At 42.2% G+C, this 23807-nt stretch overlaps 1 protein-coding gene across 3 annotated transcripts; it reads left to right on the top strand.

Moving 5' to 3' along the window:
* The first annotated feature begins 907 nt into the window (after positions 1–907).
* On the top strand, positions 908–23406 carry LOC109624009 (LHFPL tetraspan subfamily member 3 protein-like). Of its 3 annotated transcripts, none has more exons than XM_020078501.2 (5): positions 908–1244; positions 1381–2190; positions 20459–20695; positions 21840–21873; positions 22084–23406. In XM_020078501.2, exons 2-4 carry the CDS (start codon positions 1764–1766, stop codon positions 21854–21856), a joined length of 681 nt encoding a protein of 226 aa, XP_019934060.1. In that variant the 5' UTR covers positions 908–1244; positions 1381–1763; the 3' UTR covers positions 21857–21873; positions 22084–23406. The 3 variants fall into 3 exon arrangements, with proteins under 3 accessions (XP_019934060.1, XP_019934061.1, XP_019934059.1); XM_020078500.2 differs by having other exon boundaries at positions 911–1244; positions 21840–21869; XM_020078502.2 differs by lacking the exon at positions 21840–21873.
* Positions 23407–23807: the final 401 nt, after the last annotated feature.

The raw sequence follows: 23807 nt of genomic DNA, 5'->3' as shown, positions 1-23807 counted from the left end.
TGATGAATGGACTCCAGTTCATCAGTACTTTGAAAAATCAGCATTGAACTCAACAGTAAATCCTCTGTATACCAATCCATGGGCAACTGGCATTATGCAGATTGGCCATGAAGGGAGCAAAATTAGGACAATGCATCTGACACAGAAAAGAGTCCAATCATTCAAAGTGCAGCATGCAACGGGAATAGGCACGGCTACCGAGGTAGTGTCGAGAAATGATGGTTATTCATTTATCTATGATGCATTATAGGTTATTAGTTATCACCAAAGGTTAATGAGCACACAGCTCTGTCAAACTGAAGTGTCTCTGTTTATTGTGGTTATACTCTATTACTTCCAGGTGTAGTTGAAGACAATAGGGAAACGTTGAGATGGTCATGTGCATGTTCACCACAGTCTTGGACACAGCAGGACTCATTCATTTTATTTTTTTTATTCAAAACATAAAAACAAAACAAAAAAACATTTAACTGACATATACAGTATATTCCCCATTCTCATTGAGATGCAAAGCAAAGTGTAATAGTTGTAGGAGTAGCATGTTGTGACTGTCCTAGATCAGTGTTGCAACTTTTGCATTTGACGTCTTCCTTTGAAATCAAAATTGTGAATGACTTGTCTTATGTAACAGAGAGTGACGTTTACACTCTACCTGATTATTTTCCTCATATGATGAAAAATTAGTGATGGCTTTACATTCTATAGGTGGTTTTACAATAGAAATCATTCTTAGTTTACTTTGTAAAATACAAAAGGAAAAAATTATGAGTATTCACTGCTGATACTTCTCAGTATACATTGCCTGTGTTTTCTCAGGGACACCATGTGCAGTATCATGAAGTATTACATAACCTCCTGGCAGCAGCGCCTCATGGAGCAGAGCAGTGCGTCTTTAACACGTCAGGTGACACTGACACGAGGAGGACATCATGTTTCAAAACCCTACAGAGAATTCCATACATCTCCTGCTCATCTGTTCCACAGTTTGAATCTTTAGACTGCTGTAGAAACGCATTGGTGTCGTCAGCTCGGCGCATGTTGACGCAGCGTTCTCCGGGAGGTGTGTGTGTCACTGTTTGCACGGATAGACGCGCACATCACGGGCTGCTTCTGCGTCTGTGTCCCTCCCTCCTCCCTCCATCCATCCGTCCATCCTCCTCCTCCGTCTCCAGCATCACTGACAGCCCGGAGACTAAACCATCCTGAGGGTTTTTTCCTGAATGATCGGCTGCTTTAACTCATAGGTATGAGGCCTGTGTTATGTGTCACTGGATATATGATCCACCTCTGTCGCCTAACACGACCAGGGTGCAGCTGTTTGTATGTGATGCGGCTGTGATCGCACTGAATAATAAGGGCCTTTATTTCCTTTTTTTGCAGTCGGAGGGTTTCCAAGGACATCGGTGCGGCAGCGATGTGCACGTCTGGCGGCTAGACGGAGACAGTGGGAGGCAGCAGCGTGGTCACATCCCGGAACACTTCTCAGAGTAAGACATCGGGGGATCGGCGACACATCCCGGGAAGCAGCGCCCAGCTCCAGCCTCCATCGCCCCTGCTCTCCCCGCCTGGCTCTCGGATGCGACGTCATGAGTTGATCGCGCCTGACAGATGTTGCATGGTTGCGGTTGCGCGGACGTAGATCCTCCGCCTGTTCTCGCTGTTTTCGGGGTCGTTCGGTAAGAAAACAACACCGTGCGCTAAATGTCCAGTCCTCGCTTTGTGCTCGCACACATCGCAGCGTTCACCTAGTTTTTCTGCGTAAAATGATCCCTGGATCCGCCGCATCAATGCTACCGTCTGCAGAAGCCGCGAAACTCTACCAGACCAATTACGTCCGCAACTCCCGTGTCATCGGACTCCTGTGGGCCATCTTCACCATCCTGTTCGGCATCGTGAACGTGACCATCTTCTCGCAGCCCTATTGGATCGGGGATGGCGTGGACACGCCGCAGGTCGGCTACTTCGGCCTCTTCCACTACTGCATCGGGGACGGAATCTCCAGAGAGCTGGCCTGTCAGGGCAGCTTCACCGAGTTCGCCGCCATCCCCTCCAGCGCCTTCAAGGCCGCCTCCTTCTTCGTCGGCATGTCCATGATGCTCGTCGTCACCTGCATCGGCTGCTTCAGCCTCTTCTTCCTCCTCAGCACCTCCACCGTGTACAAGATCTGCGGCTGGATGCAGGCAGCATCAGGTCAGTGCTGTTACCATACCTCCAGGGTGAGGGATGGTTCCACTCGTCACTTCTGTCATATAAGGTTTATGCTGTGTAGATAGTCCCAAAGACCTTTATTCTATAAGCTGTTTAGTTTTTAAACACATGGTATCCAACTGATATCCAGCTGGTCTCTCCATCTTTATCTTTATATCTCTCCATCTATCTCTCTATATATCTGTATCTCTATCTATAAATCTCTGCATCCCTATCCCTCCATCTGTATAGCCTTATCTCTCTGTCTATTACTATATCTATTTGTCTCTCTATCTCTATCTGTGACTGTATCTCTCCATATCTCTATCTCTACCTTCTATATCTCTCTGTCTTTATCTGTCTCTCTATCTCTATCTTTCTATAACTATCTATGTCTCCATCCATCTTTACATCTCTCGCTGTCTATCTCCCTATCGATATCTCTCCCTCTCTCTCTTTCTCTCATATTGAAAGATGAAATGCTTATCCGCGTGGCCTATTTTTTGCTGCTGTGTATTTGAATCATTGAACTCATAAACACTGGGATGTATTTGAATGTGCTTGGTCAGTCGATTAGATAAATGAAGTGTCAGTGGTGAAGGGGAACAGACAGTGTCCAGTCTCTCTGTGGAAGATGTCTGCCAACGCCGCTCCACACACAGTGCTGTCCATGGTGCTGGAGTTTTGCTGAGCCCCTGACAGGTGTCATAGGACCAACCAGTGAGATGGTACTTATCAATGAAACTACAGGGCTGGTCACAAATGAAATGTTCCTCAGCTCTTATGGTCATAAAAGCTTTTTCCAAATAGGTGGAGGTTTGGACTTCTGGACCATCTGTATGTGGCTGAACTGAATGTGAATCATCTTTTCCTGTTCATGCAGATTAGTTAGTTAAGTTTTCTTTGCTTGTAGGCAAAACTAATGGAAGGATTTTCACAACAATGGGTGGAAGGATGTTGTATGGGTCAGGGAAGAACCTATTACATTTTGGTGCCGATCCAGTTTAGGGGGCAGATTTTTCATTTTCTCTAACATTGTGTAATAGGGCGTTCTTTGACATTGTCACTGACTTCCCAGGGAATAATTCATGGATTTATCTGAATAAAATCAGGACTGGGATCTATGAGTGTGTGCAATTTGATCCAGCTTGATTGAATTTAAGAGGCCTTGGCAGAGGTATTGCTGTTACTGAATCTATCTGCAGTTTTTCCTCAGCCAACAGGTCTTAGTGTGGTGTATCAGAGTTTAGAGGTGTTCAAATGTCATGGAGGTCAGCGTTTTACCTGCTGCCTGCATTTATTCTCTGTAAATGTTGGCTATAATGTTGTCCAGCATGAGCGCAGGCCTCCACTGTCTGAAAAGAGTCGAAATGCTGCCAAAGACCGTCCTTCTCAGCTGCACCAGCGGCCGCAGCAGCCGGGTTTCCTGTTCACAACAAACACAAACGAGGGGGATTATTTGGAACGACTCCAGCTCAGTGTGTTATGTTGTGCTGAATTAATGCAATAAGCCTGCCTAATGAGGAGACTGCTGGGCTTTGTGCTGCTGCAGCAGAGAGATGAAAGCGAAAGCCAAGAGGAGAGACCCTGACCACGACAGGCTGGCACAGGGATCCCTAATGAGCGAGGTTGGCTGCTTAGCGCTGTCAAACATCATTACACTTAGCTGAAGGTTAAAGCCACGCTGCCTTCACTTATTGGCCCTATGGAGGACAGGTGGCCCACTGGCATCTGTAATGGGCCCCTCACTGTCAGCTGATGGTTTGATAAGGAGGTACAAATCATCAATATGCCTGTAATCAATGCCACAATATGTGTGTTTCTCCGCTCCTCTTTATCCACTATTTTCCCTCCTGAAACATTTTGCATTTGCCTTTTCTTTGGATCGTTAAGCAAATTTAAATTTAAATTCACTCAGTGGGTCCAGCCATAGCTTGTTGTCACTCATCCCGGCTATGAGACTGGTCCAAGGACGTGAATGACACAGTCAGTATTCAGAGCACTGCTCTCGGCTCCGTGGCTGGGTTCTTACTCTCTTCGCTTCAGCAGTCATCATCACTGGTTTTCTTTTTTTCTCCACACAGTGAAACTACATTTACCCATTTTCTTCTGTCTTTGAGCAGATTTACATTGGGTGCTTTATGATTATGTTTATGTTTAACTACATGTAAGCTATTGAGTAAAAGATCTATTTCATAGACTTACCTGATATGAAGGTCATACTCTATAGCTGCTTTCAGACACACACAGAACTCTGCAGATCCTCTGTATTTTCTCCAGAGGAGGTGCATGTGTGATCGCAAATGTCAGAGTGAGAGGCTCCAGATTTTATACGGACTTTATCCTTCTGGCCTCCTAGTGAGTCTGTAGAGTTTCAGGAGAATTCGATGTGAGAACAAGGCAGGGGATCCCCTGCTGGACTCACTGCGAGCAAGTGGGGGGTTGATGGTGCTTATCACATTCGTCTGTGTGTTGCAAAGAAAATCGTGTGATCTCCGCAGCAGAGTTAATATGTCACTTCCTGCCTCTGCCGACTGCTCCACCTCTCACCTGAATAATGCAGAGGATTTGTTGCTATTGTGAATGCATCTGTGCAGAGAACCTCCCTCTGTGTTGTGCATGTGTGAAAGGCAAACTGTGGGTAAAGTCCAATTCTCCAGCCTTCACCTGAGGTCTGAAAACAGGCTATGTGGAGGCCAAGACTATATAATCTAAGTTATGCCTCTCCTGCAGGTTTCACTGATCCCCTTGGGTTGAGGTCAGGAGGTTGTAGATAAACATTTAACCACATACAACAAATTCACGCCATTGCACAGAGCTCCTCCGTTGCTGTGAGCACGCACAGCCTTCTGCAGGGAGAGTTCTATACGAGGTCCAGGTACAAAATGTTAAATGTTTGATGAGGAATCAAACAACCAGGGCACATGAGAACGCTGAAAATGGCTACCACAGCCAAACGAAGCAGACTGCACCAGTGCTCCTGCGTCCAGGCTGCCCTAGATGGACTTGTGTATCCCTCTCTCACTTTCTCTCACCAGAGCTATTTCCGTCTGTGCATCTGCTGAGGTCCACGGCTTGCAGATGCAAGTGTGTGTTTGTTTCTGCTGAGCTGAGCACAGCAAGATACATGATACACAAGCAAGCACCTTCCCCTCATCTCTGTCAGTTACCCCCCCCGTGCATGTCCACTTCAACAGCTCATTTTGAAACTTACCCCATCTTTCCCTCTCTTTTCACTTCACGTCTTTGCATCAGTGAGTATTGCACAGTATGTGCTGTGCATTTCTCTCTCTCTCTGTTGCTGCTGTTCTACAGGGCTCTGCACACCAATTAACTGGGAAGACTGTGAGGTCAGTGATAATTACTTCACAGCTTTACACCCTGTCTGTGTCGGGTGTCAGTGTTTTTCTCTGATAAATGAGATTGTTTCCTTTAAAAAAACGATATGAATCACACCTGTGAATAAGCAGGAAGCTTTGTAAAGTCAGCAGAAAAAATGTGCAGACAGAGGATGACCTGTTGGAAAGATACAGACAGCACTGTCATTTATTACCAACATAATTTAGATAATTTGGCAGAACACAAAGTAATTAAGCTTTTTCTATTAAGGTTACTAATTGTGTCAGTATAATTTGTTAAATTTAAATTGAACAAATTAATTTGTGTGTTACCAATTCAAGTCATCTTTTAAAGTTTCCATTTTTCAGTGTGTTTACAAAGGACTGCATGAGATTTCTATTGTTAACTCTACTTATTTATTTTATTCTTCTGTCTGTTGCTTTTCTATAAATAATTAAGAAGAAAATCACTTTGCTAGAATTAATCGGAAAGCAAAATGACAAAATCACATCATGGGAATACGTCGTCTGCTTATTTGATGTCTTTGATACCTAATAATTCTGGGATTATCCTAGGAGGAGCCTGTGGCCTCTGCAGATTCCTCTAAAGATGTGCTGAGGTTTAATTGTATGAAATATTTGTCCATTGAGCCACTGTGTTAAATCTATTTCCCATTATCCAAAATCGTTTTAGTTGTTATGGGCACTGATATGACATGTGGGAATGGCATTATGTAATCAAGTTTGACTTATGTTTATAAAGGCTGGTGTGCTCCATCATTTTTAGGAGGAATAGTTCCACTTTTGGTTTTAATTGGTATTTTCTGGCGATCCGGATCAGGGGGTGCATCCAGGATCTTTTTCATATGAGATGGGGTGTTATGAAACATTTTCCCAAATGTTTTCCCAGGGAGTAATTAATGGACCTGGATGAAAAAACACAGGCCTGTTTATGGGACTGATATCTATGAGTGTGTTTGGTTCAGCTTGATTGGATTTGAGGAGACTGTTGGGACTTGGTGGAGGTGTTCACTCTACTGACTGCCTGGAGTTTTATGTAAAATTATGCTTATTTAATTACCTAGAGATACATGTTCTTTGAATAAAAGTACCGACTCGTGGTATCAGCCCTACAACCGTACAGTACAACATGTACTTTAGTTCAACAAGGAGTCCTTCTTCAGAGAAAATTAAACTGCTTGCAACTAACTACTGTCTGATCTTGATCATTACATTACATACTCATAAGAACGCCATCTGCGATCGTCCCTGGGCAACCGAGGAGACACACAATTCACCTGTCGCAGTCATTTCAATGGATACATCTAATTATTATTGGAACTATTGCTGCTGCAGCAAAATAGAACCTTGAAGAAGTCAGTTCTAAATGCTTCTAAATAAAGATGGAAATCAAACAAGATGAATCGACACGTCAAAATGTATAACCTTGTTGTCTAAGAGATTGGGTCAGTGGGAAGATAAAGGAGTATGGAAAATAAAGAGAAAAGAATAAGTGTGAGAGGACAATCTAAAGACTGAAGGGATAAGGAATGATATATTTCCACGTCTCTCCCTCCTTCTCTTGCTGTTATGTGTACATTATGTGTTTCTCTATGGCTGCCTTTCACTCCCATTGCCCATTAGCTCTATTGAGAGGCTGGTTCTGAAGGGAGCACTAAAACCTAGTTGAATGCAGAGGTGGAAAGTGGTGGCGCTCGAACACGAGAGCGGCCATCACAGAGCTGCACTTTCCACTGCAGCAGGAGCAGACCTGCGTGCTCCAGCTCTCCACAGGTAATGCTACAAATGAGCACATTTGTCTGGATCCCCTTTCCTGCCTTAGATCAGTGCTTGACTGAGGGAAAGGCTGATTCTGTTGCTATGCTTCTTGTGTGTCTTAGTGTGTTAGTGCACGCTTCACATATTGCCACATCCTTTGTCTCCACAATAATACAGGACCCTTCTTGCTCGAGGCTTGCCTCCCGTTCTTTTGGCCACATGCATCCTTGTTGAAAACAGTGTTGTTCATCCCAAACAACGTTATGCTACATCGAAAAATGTGCGTTTAAATGAAGTACGTTTATATTAAAATACACAAAGAAAAGACTTTTATTCGACATGCTGCAGTAAGCTTTGTCCATAATTGATCCTCAAGTAGTAAACAAAGAAAAAATAAATCTTCAACTTTTACAGTTCTCGTCCTTCATCCGAGAACAACCTGCAATTTAACTGCATGTTGCTTTGAGCTCCAGTGAATGAAACTGACTGTTTTCACACATTATAGCTGCAGCTCCACTGTGCTTTACATTTACATTAACATCGTACTGCTCCATCAGCACTAGTGAATCTTCATTTATCCCCAGTGTGGCAGTGCTTGTTTTTTACAAAATGCTAAAACATTGCCACTAGCTTTATTTAAGGAGCTCTAATAATACTTTGTTATCTTTACTAGATCTCTGACTGTCTTTGACTTTGTAATGAAAGCGACGAACACAGAGAATTCCTACTCAACTCTGCTGTTTCCCTCAGCCCTTTTTTAACTGATTGTTTGTTTTTTCTTTATTTACACAAATTTCTGCACACAAGCTCTAAAAACTCACTTTGCACTTCTTGTCCAGCAACCAAATGACAAAATTAGCAACTGGCTGGTGAACTTTGGAGCATAAAGCTGAGTTGGTGGAGACCAAAACAGAAGTAAAAAACAGAGTGACTACTGGACTTAAAGTCACTGGGCTGCCTGAAAGAGGCATTAATACTAATATTACTCTATTTGTACATGTATGTAGGAATATTCTACTGTTAGCAGTTTTGCAATGACAATTTTAGCATAGTTAACACCTTCATCACCTCATCAACAAAAAAAGAAGTTGCTGTAGAGACATGTTCATATCAAATATTCAGGATCATGCAGGTTTAAAATATGTTGAGACGTATATTGTACATGTCACACACAGTAATATAAAGGGAATAATTTGTGGAAGAAATTATACACTTATACATCCTAGTCTGTCCTACACAGTGTCTGTAAAATGAAAATGAATATGCAACACTAGAACAATTAAACTTTAACAGGAGGCCAATCTTTACCTTTTTCTACACTTAATGCAGAGCAGGGAGTCGTGTCTCTCTGCAGCACGTCGAGTCAGAGACCCAGTGGAGCACATTTGAGTAACACAATGAAACAACAAAGTACTGTTTGCCTCTTGTTATAGTAAGCTGCATTAGCTCTTTTAGCTATGAAACACTGGAGAGTGTCTGTGATGTCTCATAATAAGTTAGGTAACAGAACAAACAAGGATGGAGAGTGTGAAGCAACAGAAATATAAATCCTATGCAGAGTTTCTCTCAAACCCAAAGTAAGATTGAGGAAGAAATGCAAATCTGTCGCCTTGGCGGTGGCGGTCAGGTGGTGCAGAGAGGTGATGTCAGTGGGTTTGGGATAACTGCAGAGCTGATCTGTATTCTCACCAGGCCTTCTCACAGAGGTACACCAACTGAATGTGCTGACCCACCATCTTTTTTCAATCAAAACAACTGGACACAAAACACAGCCTCCTGCACTAATCCACACATGGCTCCCTGCAGGAGACCCTCACAGGGGGAGGGGAGGAGATTTGTTTTTCTTGTCTTTGTCCATCTGTCTTTTAACCTGTTGCTCTTATTTTTCATTCATAATCTCACAGTGAGGAACATTCCACGCTGCTCTCTTATCCATTCACCTCACATACCAACAGACGATCTGTTTTCAAATCACCTCTGCATCAACAACCTGCACACTCTTGTGTTTTTGAAGTGAAGAACCACACAGAGCCAGCTAAAGCATCTAATTATAGCCAGTGAGAGACACTGGGGAACCATCAACCATGCAGCTCTCACTATACTGCTGATGGTTGACAGCAAGAGAAGAGGATGGATGGATCCACACTACATACATGTACTCAACGTGTTTTTAATTGCACGTCATGGCCAGGTTGTTCCAGCAGAGCAAGGCCTTCACATGCACGGCCATGTGCTGTTTTATAAAGCGTATCTATCGATTCAGGGCTCATTTGCAATGCAGAGAGGTTGGTATAATTTAGGAACCTCCAGATCATGTTTTTAGACATCAAACCAAACAGGTCGATGTGCCATTAATTAGCTCACACTTTGAGTTCAGGTGTAGCGCTGTGTGAATACAAAATCTAAATGTCAGCCAAGTCGTCATCAAGACTCCCCTGTGTTTGGCGTCCCCTGTGGCCCTGCAGGGTGCAGACTATAGATTCACCAGAGTTAATCCCCCCCCCCGCTTCACCTCAGAAGTGGCCTGGCTTGGGCCGGAGCTCAGGGGGAGGAGGCAGCTGATTTATTCCACAAATAGAGAGATGAGGTGGGACGGCAAGGACACTGTGTCCCATAAAACAACTTTTCATGCTGTGGTTTCAGTGATGGTTCAAGTGCTCAAAACATAGTATTAGCATTTTATAGAATATGATACATTGTATATGAAATATATTTTAATAACCATGACCAACTACCAAAGTACCACTTCTTACGAGTCTCGCAGCCCATTGGCCATTGTCTGATAATGAATTAGCCTCTGGGGGCAACAGTCAATATTTTCGGGCTTCCAGGGTGACATGTATTTGAGCCAAGACTCTGTCTTCCTTTGGTCCTACACTGTTTATGGTCTGACTAGTTTCTGTTATCACACGAGCTGAATGTTTTGCCACACAAAACACAAACAGATATTTTTCTTGTCTGTGCTTTAGGTCCAGACAACATTTAACTCATCTCTATCAACAGCTTTCTGCATTCGAATGCAGATAAATTAAACAGCCAACAGAGATGCAGTTTGGTCAATGTGAAGCTAATATTGCAGGTCATAGTTCAACAAAACAAATCCTGGATTTGCCCCCTTAATTATATCCAAATCCAACAGTTAATGGGTTCTTCGGTGGCCAATAACCCCAAACCCTAACTCCCCTCCACCAAATTTCACTAAAGTAGGTTCAGTAGTTTTTGTGTAATCCTGCAAACAGACACACAGACATGCTAACAGCAATGAAAACATACAGCTTCATTGACTGAGGTAATAACTGAGGCCCATCATCCTCCTCTCCATATGAAACACATCGATCTGAGTTACCAGAGTGTGCTCCTGAAGCTCTATTACATTAGAATGTGGCGGCTGGAGGAGGCATTTACGAAATCTCTTATCTTTAATTTTTATTTAACTGTTGATTTTGCTGTATTTTCCCTGTAAACGCTTCAGTGTATCATCACTGGTTTGGTGCTGTGCTGCAGACCCTGTGTCTGAAGTGAGTCTCTGGTGAATACTGCTAATGTTAACTGTTGACTGAGGCAGCACAGTGCTGCCTGAGCCGTGGCCTCCAGTGTCTCTGAAGTGTTGGCCCAGTCAGTGTTTTCACAGAGTATTTCAAAGGCCTCTTTTGATCCCCATTGCCCTTGCCAGTCTTTATCCTCTGTGGAGGTACAGGCTGCATCTGGATCTGTTACATAAGCACCCCCACCCCACCCCAGCCTCACTCCCTCTTGCAGTGCTCATGGCGGTTTACGCTGCACTCCTCTTCCTCTACGTCCTCCCTCAAACCTCCAACACTGCAATGCCACCTCTGCTTTAACCTGACATGTTACATCTATTATAATGGGACGTGTCTCTATCACTTGAGTGAGGTCATGGTCCGTGCTTGAAGTATAATTCATCTGCAGTTGTTGAAGTTGTTTAGTAAAAAATGTCATTTATGGGGGGTATTGCTAATTTTCATTCTCTCTTCCATTGTCTTATAAGAATGCCAATTATATAGCAGTATTATTATTATAGTGTCACAGAATCAAGGAATGTGCATTTTAATGTATTTTATGTTGTTGTAATTACACACAATCTTTGCTGATAGTTATTTACTGGCATGTGTGGGCCTGCTTTGTCAATGTGGAACGTTTGGTCCTGTAACCCTATGTCCACTTTTGGCCCAAAAAGCAGAAGGATGTGAACCACTGTCTCTTGGTCTTCTTGTGAACATGAGGTGCTCCAGTGTAATCTGGATGTAAAACTGAAAACAGGAATTAGCAAATACCTCCCAAATGGGACATTTTTCAATATAGCTGAAGTAGGCAGGTTTCAAATTGAAATATAACAGTTTTTTAGGTGCAGCCTGTTTCAATAAATAATTGGTTGGGTATTGACAATGCTGCTGGTTTAATTGATTAACCGATTTTTGGCTGTTGGAGTGTGTGGGTGGTGATAAAGACCTTTTCATTCTCTCCTGTCAGGTATTGAAGCAGTAGACAAAATGATATTTCTAAAGCTCTAGTGAAGGTTCATTCCCTGTAGTATAGCTCAGCCAGCAGCTACATCATAATATGCAATATGCTGTTGAGGGAAGACTATTTGCAGCACTGCAAGGTGGTTTGAAAAGTTTGGTGTTTTTTTGTAAAACTTGTCTTGACACTGAGCAGAAATGATTTGATGAAACAAGCTCGCTCCTTCTGATCCTTTTGAATGGACTTGATGGGTGAGCTGTGGGCATCATGTGCTCGCCGTGCAGAAAATTGCTGAAGATTGTTGACAGAGTGGGATGCTGCGGATGCCTGGAAGCTCCTCTCTCCCTCCTAGCAACTGCTGAATTTTGCCAGCAACCGAGGCAGGAATAGAATTGGACGGTAGACAGCTCATCTCAAGATACCTGCTCCTCATCTCCTTCCACAGGAGATAGTTGGAGTGATTTAAAAGTTTTCTCTCGCTCCACTTTCCAACGTAAAGTTGACACTTAGGAAACATTTCTAAGAGTTGTCTTTAAATTGCAGCTAGCTGTTTAAAAAGAGTGCTCATCTTCTTTCTGTATGTGAAATTGAAAAATCCTACATATTTCTCATTATTTGTTAACTGCAACAGATTATAACACTTTCAATGTAACTGCAATACTTTCTATAACAGCACTATTCCCACATTTATAACCTCGTTCTTTGATGTCTTTCCCCTCCATAAACCTGCAACCACATTTTCACAGTCCATTTAGTGCCACTATAGATCATACACTCTTAATTGTCCCATTTATCTGAAAGTAATTACTCCATATCATTGTGCTGGACTCGGGCCATGTTTCTTGGGTACTTGTTCCCTCATCTTCGGGGCCCGAGAGATGTCCTGATTGTCCAGAATGAAGAGGAGGCTGATGCTGCCCACACGCAATTACGGTCTGGACCGGCCGCGGCAAAAGATTGTATTAATTGGCCTGATTCTTTACCCTCAACATTTCACAGAGGGGGGGGGGCCTGTGAGTGCACATGCTGTAAAAACAAGCAGAGCCAGCTGTGGTGTCCTTGAAACTTTAGGTGATTTTGTACCACTTTCTCTTCTACTCACACACCGTGCCGTTTGGCCTTGGGCTGCTTGTCACCAGTCATCCATATACCCGAGCCACGCTGGCACACCTCAGCACTCTGCCTGGAGATCAACAACATAGACAACAAGCATCAGGGAACAACTGTTTCTTCAAGGAAGGTAGATCACATTACTGTTCCGATGAAGAACAATCAGACACTGTGGTTCTCCTATATTTGGATGTGAGTAATAAAGCTGCTGTCTCCTCATATCTCTTTTCTTATGTTGTGTGGACTTCAGTATGAAACTGAATTTGCAAGCTTATATGTTAATTTGAATGATTTACTTAACTGGTGTAATGTTTCATACGTTGCGTGTTGGCTATTTCAGAGGTCTGTTGAGTGATCGACATAATCTTCACACCCAAATTGACAACTTTTCAAAATAAAAGCTCTGTAAAATAAGTTCGATATAAAGCATTGGAGCAAAAAAAAGAATGTTTTGCTTTTAGTTTGAAAACAAATCGCTAAAGAGGAAGTGATTGTATGAATGTTGCTGCCATGATGAAGAGCGACACCTGCGACACACTTGAATGTCTGTGTCAGTCTGATGCAGTGAAATAAAAATAATCAGATTATCCAGATGATCTGGCAGGACAGATATTAGTTGACGCAGACTGCCAGTCGTGGACCACTGTTTATCTGAGGACATGGGACAAGATTCAGCTCTGTCAGATGATTGTGAAATTAGTATTGAAGTCTTTAAAATAACCCTTTGAACTGAGGTGGATGGATTTTACCCACATTCAGGTCACTGTATCACCTGTGGGAGTAACATTATCTTTTACATTAAAGCAAACTTACCTCTGCATATTCATGGGACGCCCCACTGAGAGAAACCCTGCAGGCTCTACCCAGAATGTCTGCGCTGGTTTTTCTATTTTGAAGCTGACTTTTACCTTAAATGCCACTCACCACAGAGGCTCTCAGCTCAGGGAACACGCTCTTTTATTCATCCGCAAAGATGCATCGCTATGAGAAGTGGGAAACAAATGACAACATGACTAATGTGTATATTTTCAACAGTGATGAACATTTTCCCCTATGCGTACATTTATCTGTGTGTGTTTGTAGTAGACGTGGATATGCATATTCAGTGTAAGGTGGCACAGTTTGGCTTGTGTATCTGCATAATTCAGTTTGTCACGGCTATTGAACTGAGAGGAGAAAATGTGATGCTGTGGGAGTTGAGAAATGGGAAATTCCTTTTCTACTGCTTGGATGTGCTGCAGATGTGTAAATTGATGGAAAGAGCGGAGAATATACAAAAGTGTACATTTCCATCTGCCACCCAGTGCAGTCAGTGACATGCTGACACAGACAGTGAAGCATGAAGCAGATGTTCTGGAGCAAGATTAAAGTCTCATCATCTACATTATTTGATTGTGTGATTTATTGTTCTCTTTTCTCTGTAAACTTGATACTCAAATCCGATCAAGCTGCAGCTCTGGAGGTCACACTGGCCCACAGTCACCTACACCACTTGCAAATGACGCATAGAGATTATAGACGGCTATGGGATTCTTTCAGAATCGATGGGATTTAGTTGTCTCTTTGGGAAAACGAGCCGATGTGCTTCTGCCAAACCTACCGCCAACATACCGTTGTGCACCATCTGCCGGTCTGGCCTCAGACTTCCCTGTTGCGCGGTTTGCACCTAATCTGCCCTACCTACAGTCTCTTACATAAGCGGCCGCTAGCCAACCAGCACTTCTCAGTCCAGTTTTCTGCTTGCATGCTCCCTGTGTTCCCAGGACTAGAGAGATGCAAACAGAGAGAGGTGTATGTGGAAAACACTGAATAAATGCTGAGAATAGCTTCGCCGAGGGGGCTCCACCATATGGCAGCCAGTGCTCCTGACGTTAATGTGGTGCTGGGTACTTGCTGGTGGCCACACACAGGGTGGGAGCATGGCACCCTACATGGGCTCTGTCTCTCACCATATCTCCTCTCTCTCTCTCTCTCTCTCTCTCTCTCTCTCTCTCTGTGTGTCCCTGCCTCATCCTGCCTCCATAATGTGTCTGTCCTCTCCAGAGACAGATCCGGCGAGAGACGGGGAGAAGAGCAAAGCTGAAAGGGTGGGATAACGCCATCAGTTGATATCTTGTCTCCGCTCTCACTGACAGCTGCATTCTGTCAGGTGTGCTGCTATTTCTGTGGCCAGGATTTGGAGCAGAACGTTCATTACTTCAGCGTGAAGCTCTGCCCCAGTGCAGTGTGAGTGACGCCTGCAGATAATGAGCGAAAAACGACTTTAAACTTAGCATCAGCAGTATAAGCATTCAGCAAACAGATCATAACACCTGTCGTGGAAATGCTCATGATATGCAGGTATTCTGTGTTGACATGGTGACAATATTTTTAATACAAGCCTATTATTTTTCCAAGGGATTTAACCTGTGAGGACACGCCTGCGTTAGGTATGTCTGACCATACAGCCTCTTCACATATGACAGATGTTTTCATTGCATCATTAGTATCTTTTTTAATGAAGCTCCAGCTGTAGGTGACTGACATACAAACACAATATTTTGTTGTTAAAGTCCATGTTAGCTGTGCTGTGATGACTCATTGACATGTTTGGCTTTTTATCTGTGGAAATATGCAATCATCAAGCAAGAAAAATGGCCTGTCAAAGTTTCAGTCAGTGTTATATGTCTTTTTTTATGTTTCATCTGATATCTTGGTCTTGTATTGACCAAGTACAGTATATTTGATAGTATGTTCAGAAAAAACTCATGGTAAATGGACTGGAGGAGCTATATTTAATATATATATATATATATATATATTTTACAGGTTTCATGGATACTTTTGCTACTTTGTACAGACTGTATGTCAGTGTAGTTGTGTTCTCTTCCTCTGTGAGTTGTGCCTTAAGCCTCTCCTTATGTAAGTGGATGTAACACGGTGCTGAAATGAGCCTGTCTGGATTAGTTGACTCTGACTGTAACAGCGAGCTCCTCCTCTGACCACATGCTGCTTCTGGAAACAGGAGCGACATATGTAGCACCCTCTGTTGGTGGAAGCGTGGTGAGTGCATCCCTCTGCCAGAGATGCTCTTCAGGGTTTAGGGTGGATAATGTTCGACAGTAACTGTGACAGATATATTGCACTGCTCCTGTGTCTGTTGTTCTCTTTTGGTCTCTCTCCTCTGATGCTATCAGCGTTTGTCGGCGCGCACCCTTTCATCCGTCTTTTTCCTGCACCCTCGCTCCCTCTCTATTCCTCTCTCACCTGCTCCACAGCTCTGTGAGCTTCTCCTCTCTCCTCCTGTGCATCAATGTCATTTTCATGACAACGCCGAATTGAGCCAAAGGCATTGAGAAAGCACCCAGAAATATCTAGAAGAAGCTTCTGCTGTACATGTATCATGAGGGAGAGAGAATAATAAGTATCAACTCACAGTATATCAGACGTTTATTATGGTGCTTCCTCTGTTCAGTGAATCTTGTTACATAAACCTCTATAATATTCATAGTGTACGCACAGCTTTGAGAAACATGGCTGGTAGGAATTCATTCTTATTCTAAGGGGAGAACATTTATATTCATATCAATACAACACCATTTATGACCATTTTCGTTTCCAAACCTAACACATAGAGGAGAAAACAGAATACACAAACAACTTTCACACTTTGGTCTTCAAATAACATGAATGTTGACTGATGAGTTCAGCAGATCAGCACCATCCCAGGAAGGAGCAGAAATCAAAATCAAGCACATGGAGAGGAAGCTTTTTCTCTTTTCGTCTGCTCTGACTTCATCAAACTTCCCCTCAGAGTTACCAACTGTTGACTAGAATTATAATAGTGCAAACTGTTAGTCAAATATAGCTAAAAAAACAACAACAAAAAGTCAGCAGAGTCTCAGAAAAACACTGCCAGAGTCTGATATGTCCGACGGCATATCAGGGCCACTTAAAGGGAAAGAGTTTTTGAGAATTAAGTTGTAATATAATGAAAATGAGGTGGTCATTTTATGCTATGTGTCATTTAAACGATCAGTCTGTTGACTGTGTGAATATGAGGGATGATGATCATCTTGTTTTGTTATACATAAGTTTAGCTTACATAAATAATAAAAGTTATTTCAGAATTTAAGACTCTATTCTGAAGAAAGAACCACCTGGAGTTGGAGGAAATTACCTCTTTTGTGGAGGAAATGTTTGGTATTGGTCAAAGTATGTTTATAATTTTCTTGAACGTGATATCTTAGTTTAATAATATTTAACGGGAGCAAGTTATGGATGCCATAATGAAAATTGACACGATTTATCTTTAATTTTCTCAAAATTTCCTTGTGACCAAAGGTTACATCCTTGTGAATATAATATATAAGCACTGCCCATGTGGAATTTCATTACATCAGGCACAATTCACTTGGACTTGATGATAAACTGATTAACTTTCAATGGTCAAAGGTCATGTTGGCCTCAAAAAACATGTGTCTGGCCTCTTGAATGTGACGTCTCGAGTTCGCTTGAGGGCATTTATTTAACTTTTGATTAGTTGTCACTTGGACTCAAAGATAAAGTGATTATGTTTTAGTGGTCAAAGGTAAAGATCACAGTGACCTCATTTGAATCTGGGGGGAAAAAGTATGTGGAAATATATACACAGAAACTGCACTGGTTGGCAGAGTCATACAACCGCAGTGGTAGCTCTAGTTTTCTGTTTCTGGACATATAATGACTTTTCTATCATGAAATGAAGACTGTATAATTCATTATTCTTGTAATATAAAGACATTTTTTCTCATTTAATTACATTTTTCCCCATATTTCATTAAATTAGGACTTTATTCTCAAAATGTCTGAATAGGTTTTTCTTTAATAAGGCCCTGATACTCCGTTTTCGATTTATCCTGAATCCTGTTGCAGAAAGGCAGTGTAATTCACACTGGTCACAATGTGCATCACGTCCTCAGTGACATTCTCGAAGCTAAATCGTGTGCTAGACTCAAGAGGCCTGTGGGGCTGTATACTGTACATAGCGCTCTGGTGGGCTGAGTGACATGTATATAGTAGTGAGGCCCCATCAGTGCAGTCAGACCTGAATGAAAAAGGCTTGTTGCTTGAATCAGCAGAGCTGCCTGGAGACTTCATTCATAAAACCAGGCTTTTACAAGTGTGACACCACAGTATACAACAATGATTTACATGTGATCTGCTCATATTGCTCTAAAGAAACAGTAAAATACAGTGAAGGAACATTTTCTTTGTAAAATGGCAATGCCTGATGTATTGTAGCTCGGTAGAGCCCTTCTCCATCCATCTATCTGACTCAGAATAAGCACCTGAGTCTTCTCTCTCTGAGACACCATGTGCATATGAATTTCTTATGGCAGCAGGAGCCATGAGGAAGGTAGGAGAGGAGTCTTGGGGATGCTCAGCTCCGTTAGGTACGCAGTGTGTCTGCAGTGTATATACTGCTCTGTAATTTCTCTCTAACTCTCTTTGTCTCACTCTAAACACCTCTCAGCACCCACCCATATCTTTCAGGACTGTTAAAGACTGCAGTGTGACAAAGTGCAGTGTGTCAGCTTTTATGCACATGTGTGGGAAGCTTGCGTGTGCATTAGTAAAGCATATGTTAATCACTTTTCTTTGTGAGATTTTGAATTAGCCAGAAAAAAGGCTAGAAATGAGGCCAACGGCACATCCAGAAGGAGCCAAATGAAACAATGAAACCAACATGATGTTTCTTAAGCTGCTTTCAGATATATGCAGAGACATCTGGATATTCTTAACATACATGGACAAGCTGTACGTAAGAATACAAATGTCCAAGTCCGAGTTTCTCATGTGAGTGAGAATGTATGTTGGTGCCACCCCTCACCTGAACGTTGTTTTGGCACATTTGACTCGGACAATCTCCAGCTGCGATCCAGATATGTGAAAGGCAAAGTTTGGAAAATGTCTGGACCCGGTTGTTTGGACTGTATCCTTCAGAGTTCATGTCTAAAAACATCTCTATTAAGTAGCATTGATGCCAACAGAGCAGCTTCATTAGCACTGATGCTACATCTCCATGTTCTGCTGGAGAGATGAGCGTCATTCTCCCCGAATATCTTTCATCATTTGGTGTTTTTAATGTTGTGGTGCAGAGTCACTGTTTAACACATAAACCATAATCTCCCTCTGGTGTTCAACTGGATTCTCATCTGGTGACATGGAGCGATGCTTGCGAGCTACAGGCAGTCACCTCCAGCTGCGCTGCTCAAATCATGCCTCCACAATCCTCCAACATGCACTCACCCGACTAATTTGGTCTCTTTAAGATGCAAAGATTTCCTATCTGTCCCTTTGCTTTTCAATGCCCTGCGTCAGTATCACTGTCTGTCGATTCAGCCCCTCCACCACCCCAGCGTCCACCTGCAGGCTCCGACAGAGGGTTAAAGATTTTTGCTCATCTCTCCCTTTTATACCGATGTAATCTTATCTGGGGAAGTTATCAGATCAGAGCCGAGACACCAAACTCAGCAGGAAGGCATTTCAAACGTGAGTTGTCTGACTGAAATATGATTTACATATTTTTCATATTTATGTCAAATCTTATTTTTCAGGTTTTTCTTTTAATTTGTCTCTTAACTATATAAACATTGCTGTCAGTCTAAATCAAAGCAGTGTAAAAAACAGTGCAGATAACATGGTTAATAAACTAGAGTAGTGCTTAAAAAACCTAAACCCTATAGCACATAAACAAACAGCATTCAGAGAGGAAAGTGTTTTTGGGGGGATAAAGACGCTGGTCCGTTTTATTAGTGTGTTTTATTATTAATGTGCAATGCACTCTGAATAATTGTGCACTCAGCTTTTTTTTTTCCAAGTCCTCTGCTGTTCTGCTGCAGCGTTACCTCAGAGGAGAGCCTCATCCAAACTGAAGATGAGAGAGATTTTACCCCTCGGGCAAAAACTTAGAATGAAGAAGGCTTAGTTAAAAACCAGAGAGGGAGAAAAGCCTGCAAGACTCTGCAATGTCTTTTTGTTTTTTCTATTTTGTGCTACTCTGCTGCAGCATCACCTCAGAGCAGAATCTCTTTTAAAGTGAAGATGAGACAGATCCATATTGAAGATGAAAGAGATTTTTTAACTCTAAAACTGAGAATTATTAGATGCAAGTGGAAATATATTCATAAATATATTCTTAAAATGCAAGAGGGAGAGAATCCACAACGTTGTGCAAGAAAAAAAGACAGAATATAATCCTGGACAGTTTATTTGAAGACCTTTCACAGGACCAACAGTAACTTCATTCCACATGTTGGCTGCTGTTTTGTTTGGCCGGGACTGGTCTGCTCATTTCACTGTTTTTCTTGTGTCTAGACACTGGTTAAGAGGAGTTATGAAAATATATTTGATGAATGCAACATAAACAGGATAATTATAAGGTTGGAGATTCGAAATGATCATTCTTCTTCTTTATCTCCCAAATCTCATTATCCTTGCCCTCATTTATGATCCTGCACTTTTCCTCCCACGCTCTTTCATCCACTATTCTCCCCAACTTCTCTTTTACTCATTCCTCCGCTCTCTGCCTCCCCCTGCAGGTGTCTGTCTGGTGCTGGGTTGTATGATCTATCCTGATGGCTGGGACAGCGACGAGGTGCGGCGGATGTGCGGGGAGCAGACGGACAAATACAGCCTGGGAGCCTGCTCGGTGCGCTGGGCCTACATTTTGTCCATCATGGGCATCCTGGATGCGCTCATCCTCTCTTTCCTGGCGTTCGTGCTGGGGAACCGGCAGGACGGACTCATGTCAGAAGAGCTGCTGGCTGAGAGCAAGGGTGAGGAGGATGTATCTGATCGAAATATAGATAAAGTGTGATATTTTATTGATCTCCTTTGTGAAAATGTCCCTCTTTACTTCTGCAACACACTGAAAGTCAGAGCCAGTTGTTGAGCATGTTGGGATTCAGCGTCTCACTTAAAAACTTTTCAATAGAACAGCTATACTTCTGACTTACTTCCAGAGAGGTTGTGATTTCAACTGTTTGTTTGTTTGTTGCTTTGAATGTTACGCAAAAACTTCTTAACCAATTTCCAGCAAGCGTGGTGGAGGGATGGGTTTGGGCCGAGGAAGAATTACATTTTGGTGCAGATGCATTTTAAGGGGCTGCATATTTTTTAAATATTGTCGTGGGTTATAAATCTCTGGGTCATTGATGTATAATTGATTGAATGCTCTCACTGTGTATCCTGATGATGCACCAGTCCGTACTTATTTTAGGCATCAACTGGTGCAAAATGCTTCCTAGCATTTTAACCAACACCAAGTGTGGGCTCATATTTCTTTAGTTCTTGCCTCCCTCCATTAGCTGCCTGTTAAATTTAATATTGGTTTTATCATTCTTTTACAGCTTAGCACAGTCTGCCCCCACAAAGCTACTACCCAAAGTCATAATATGTGATTTTCCAGCCAACACTTGATGGTATAGTTCCTATAAATCAAGGCAAGTGACTGTGGGTGACCATCAGGGCCAACAGTTTCAAACTTGACAGCACCTGTTTTTAAATCATTGCTTAAAATGCATTTATTTAGAGGGAGGTCTTTTAGTGCCTGATTTTCAACTTGTTTTAATGGATGTTCATTTATATATATTTATTTGTTTGTCTAGTTTTTTTCTGTGCTGTTTCATTCCCATGAATGTTTTAACCTTAGATATGTACTCTATAAAAAGAGTGTATTATTATTACTATTATTGTTGTTGTTATTGTTATTTTTATCATTTAAATTACAGCTCAATCATTTTTTAACGATTAGCTCATCCCTGATGCCATCTACTGGTGACTGTGTGCAGCACAATCGGCCTCTGTGAGGGTTGCACATATCTGACAATGTGTGAACATGGAAGTCTATTAATAGCTTGACCTTGAGAACCATGTTGTGCTCTTTAATATTTTTCTCTGGGGTTGTGCTTTTTTTCACAGAGGGAGGCAACGCCTAAACAAATCAACATCGTAAGTAAGAACAAAACATCCATCTTGACACCCTTCTTCCCTCAAACCACATCCCTCCATCCGTGAATGTTAGGGGATAAGGTTTTACATGTATGTTTTTTCTAAAAAGTAACTAGTAACCATAGCTGACGAATGAATTCAGTGGACTGCATGAAATGGAAATAAAACAGTCAATAGTGACTTTGCACTTCTACTTTCTCTGTCGTTCTCTCAGGTTCCTGAATCTCCATGTTTGTTATCATTAAGTCCCTCAACATCATATAAAGTGTGGAGGCAGTCCAGGTCTGTGGAGGAGAGGAATACCGTTGAACCAGCCAGCCTGCCTTTCACATCTACCTGCCAAATAAAAGAACCCTGTGTAACCCCACCCTGGAAGTCCATCACAGTCCCTTTACGTCAGTCCCAGCACTTAGATGGAGCCCAGCGCTCTCTTATGTCATTGTGTCTATACGGAGCTAACCCATGCACAACATCACATAGACCATGGCGGGGGCAGAGACTGTTATTCTGTTGAGATGTGTATGGATGACCCACCACCTACCTGGGAAGGCACAGGGTCGACACCTGCAGTACGAGCACAGACACACACATGCATACACATGTGCCGCCTCACTCATGACCACAACAATACAATACATTCAAACAATACATGAACAAATTGTAATGACAAATATTAGACTATGTTAACACTTAGCTGTGTGTATCAACGTCCAAACGTGTTTCCTGTTTTATTTGTGAAAAGAAGAAACCGCTCAGTTTCAGAAAACATTGTGTTGCTGTAAATCTATTGTGTTCCATGTGTACGGTTTGACAATGGAGTGAACGTTTTATTTTCTTCTTTTGCTTCTTTGTTCCCCCTTATTTACTGGAAAAAAAAGATATTATAAACTGTTTTATAAGATTATACCCCAAAAGAGCCAAAAAATGTATTTGCAAAGTATGTACAGTAAATATTAAAAGATGCTCTAGGAATTTTAACAAAAATCCATTCAACGCCCTGCTAGCTACCTTTGCACAACGCTTCAGTTTAAGAAAAGAAATATTTTATAGTCTGTACACTGTGATGGAGGCTTTTGGGACTCTGCTACAGGACTCGTAGCTGCTGTGTGAGTGTGTGTGTGCGTGTGTGTGAGTGAGTGCATGCACTTATGTGAGTTTCTGCGTGAATGTGTTGCGTGCAGTCATTTGTCGGGCTGGTGGACCGGCCTCGCACACAGTCGTCCTGTTGCGTAGCTAAATCTGTCTCCGTCTTTCTCACTTTCTGATTCTCTCTCCTCTTTGCTTTGTTTTGTTGGGACATACAGGGTAACACAGCAGAGTTATTGAGTGTTGTGTACAGTGACTGGCGTGTCGGAGGATTCAACTCCAGTGACAAAGGGTTAGTATGAGGCCTGTCCCAGCCTCACCTGTGGATATTATGTAAATAGATATTCTATAGATACCAAACAATTAGGAAACAAGGAGATAAACCTACAACAATTAAAGAGATTCCTTTAAGAATATATTAACACTTAATAAAGGTTTTCACTGTAAAACACTGCTGTGATGTTTGTTCATTTGTTAAGGGACGGGGGTGCAGTTGTCATGTCATCTGTGGTCTGAGAACAAGGACGTACAATATCAGAGACAGATAAACTGCTGGGTCAACCTGCAGTATTCTGAGGCTGCTGTCTTAGACAGCAGATATCTCAATCAATCAATCAATCAATCAATAAAGCTTTGTATGGCCTATTTTCTGAAATCACAATTTGTCTCAAAGGGCTTAACAAGATTCACATAACATAACTTAACATAATGGAAAGGTGTGTCAATGTGTTAAGTATTTATACATAAGAAAATGTTTGATAGAGATGAGAGCAGCAATGACAATTAAAATGGAGGAGTTATTGCCAGTGATGGTGGAATATGTGAGTAGACATGTTCTATATCTGAGCAATC

The sequence above is a fragment of the Paralichthys olivaceus genome, chromosome 7 (assembly GCF_024713975.1).
Source record: "Paralichthys olivaceus isolate ysfri-2021 chromosome 7, ASM2471397v2, whole genome shotgun sequence".
In the NCBI taxonomy this organism is placed as follows: Eukaryota; Metazoa; Chordata; class Actinopteri; order Pleuronectiformes; family Paralichthyidae; genus Paralichthys; species Paralichthys olivaceus.
This window is presented reverse-complemented; position numbering and strand designations above follow the sequence as displayed.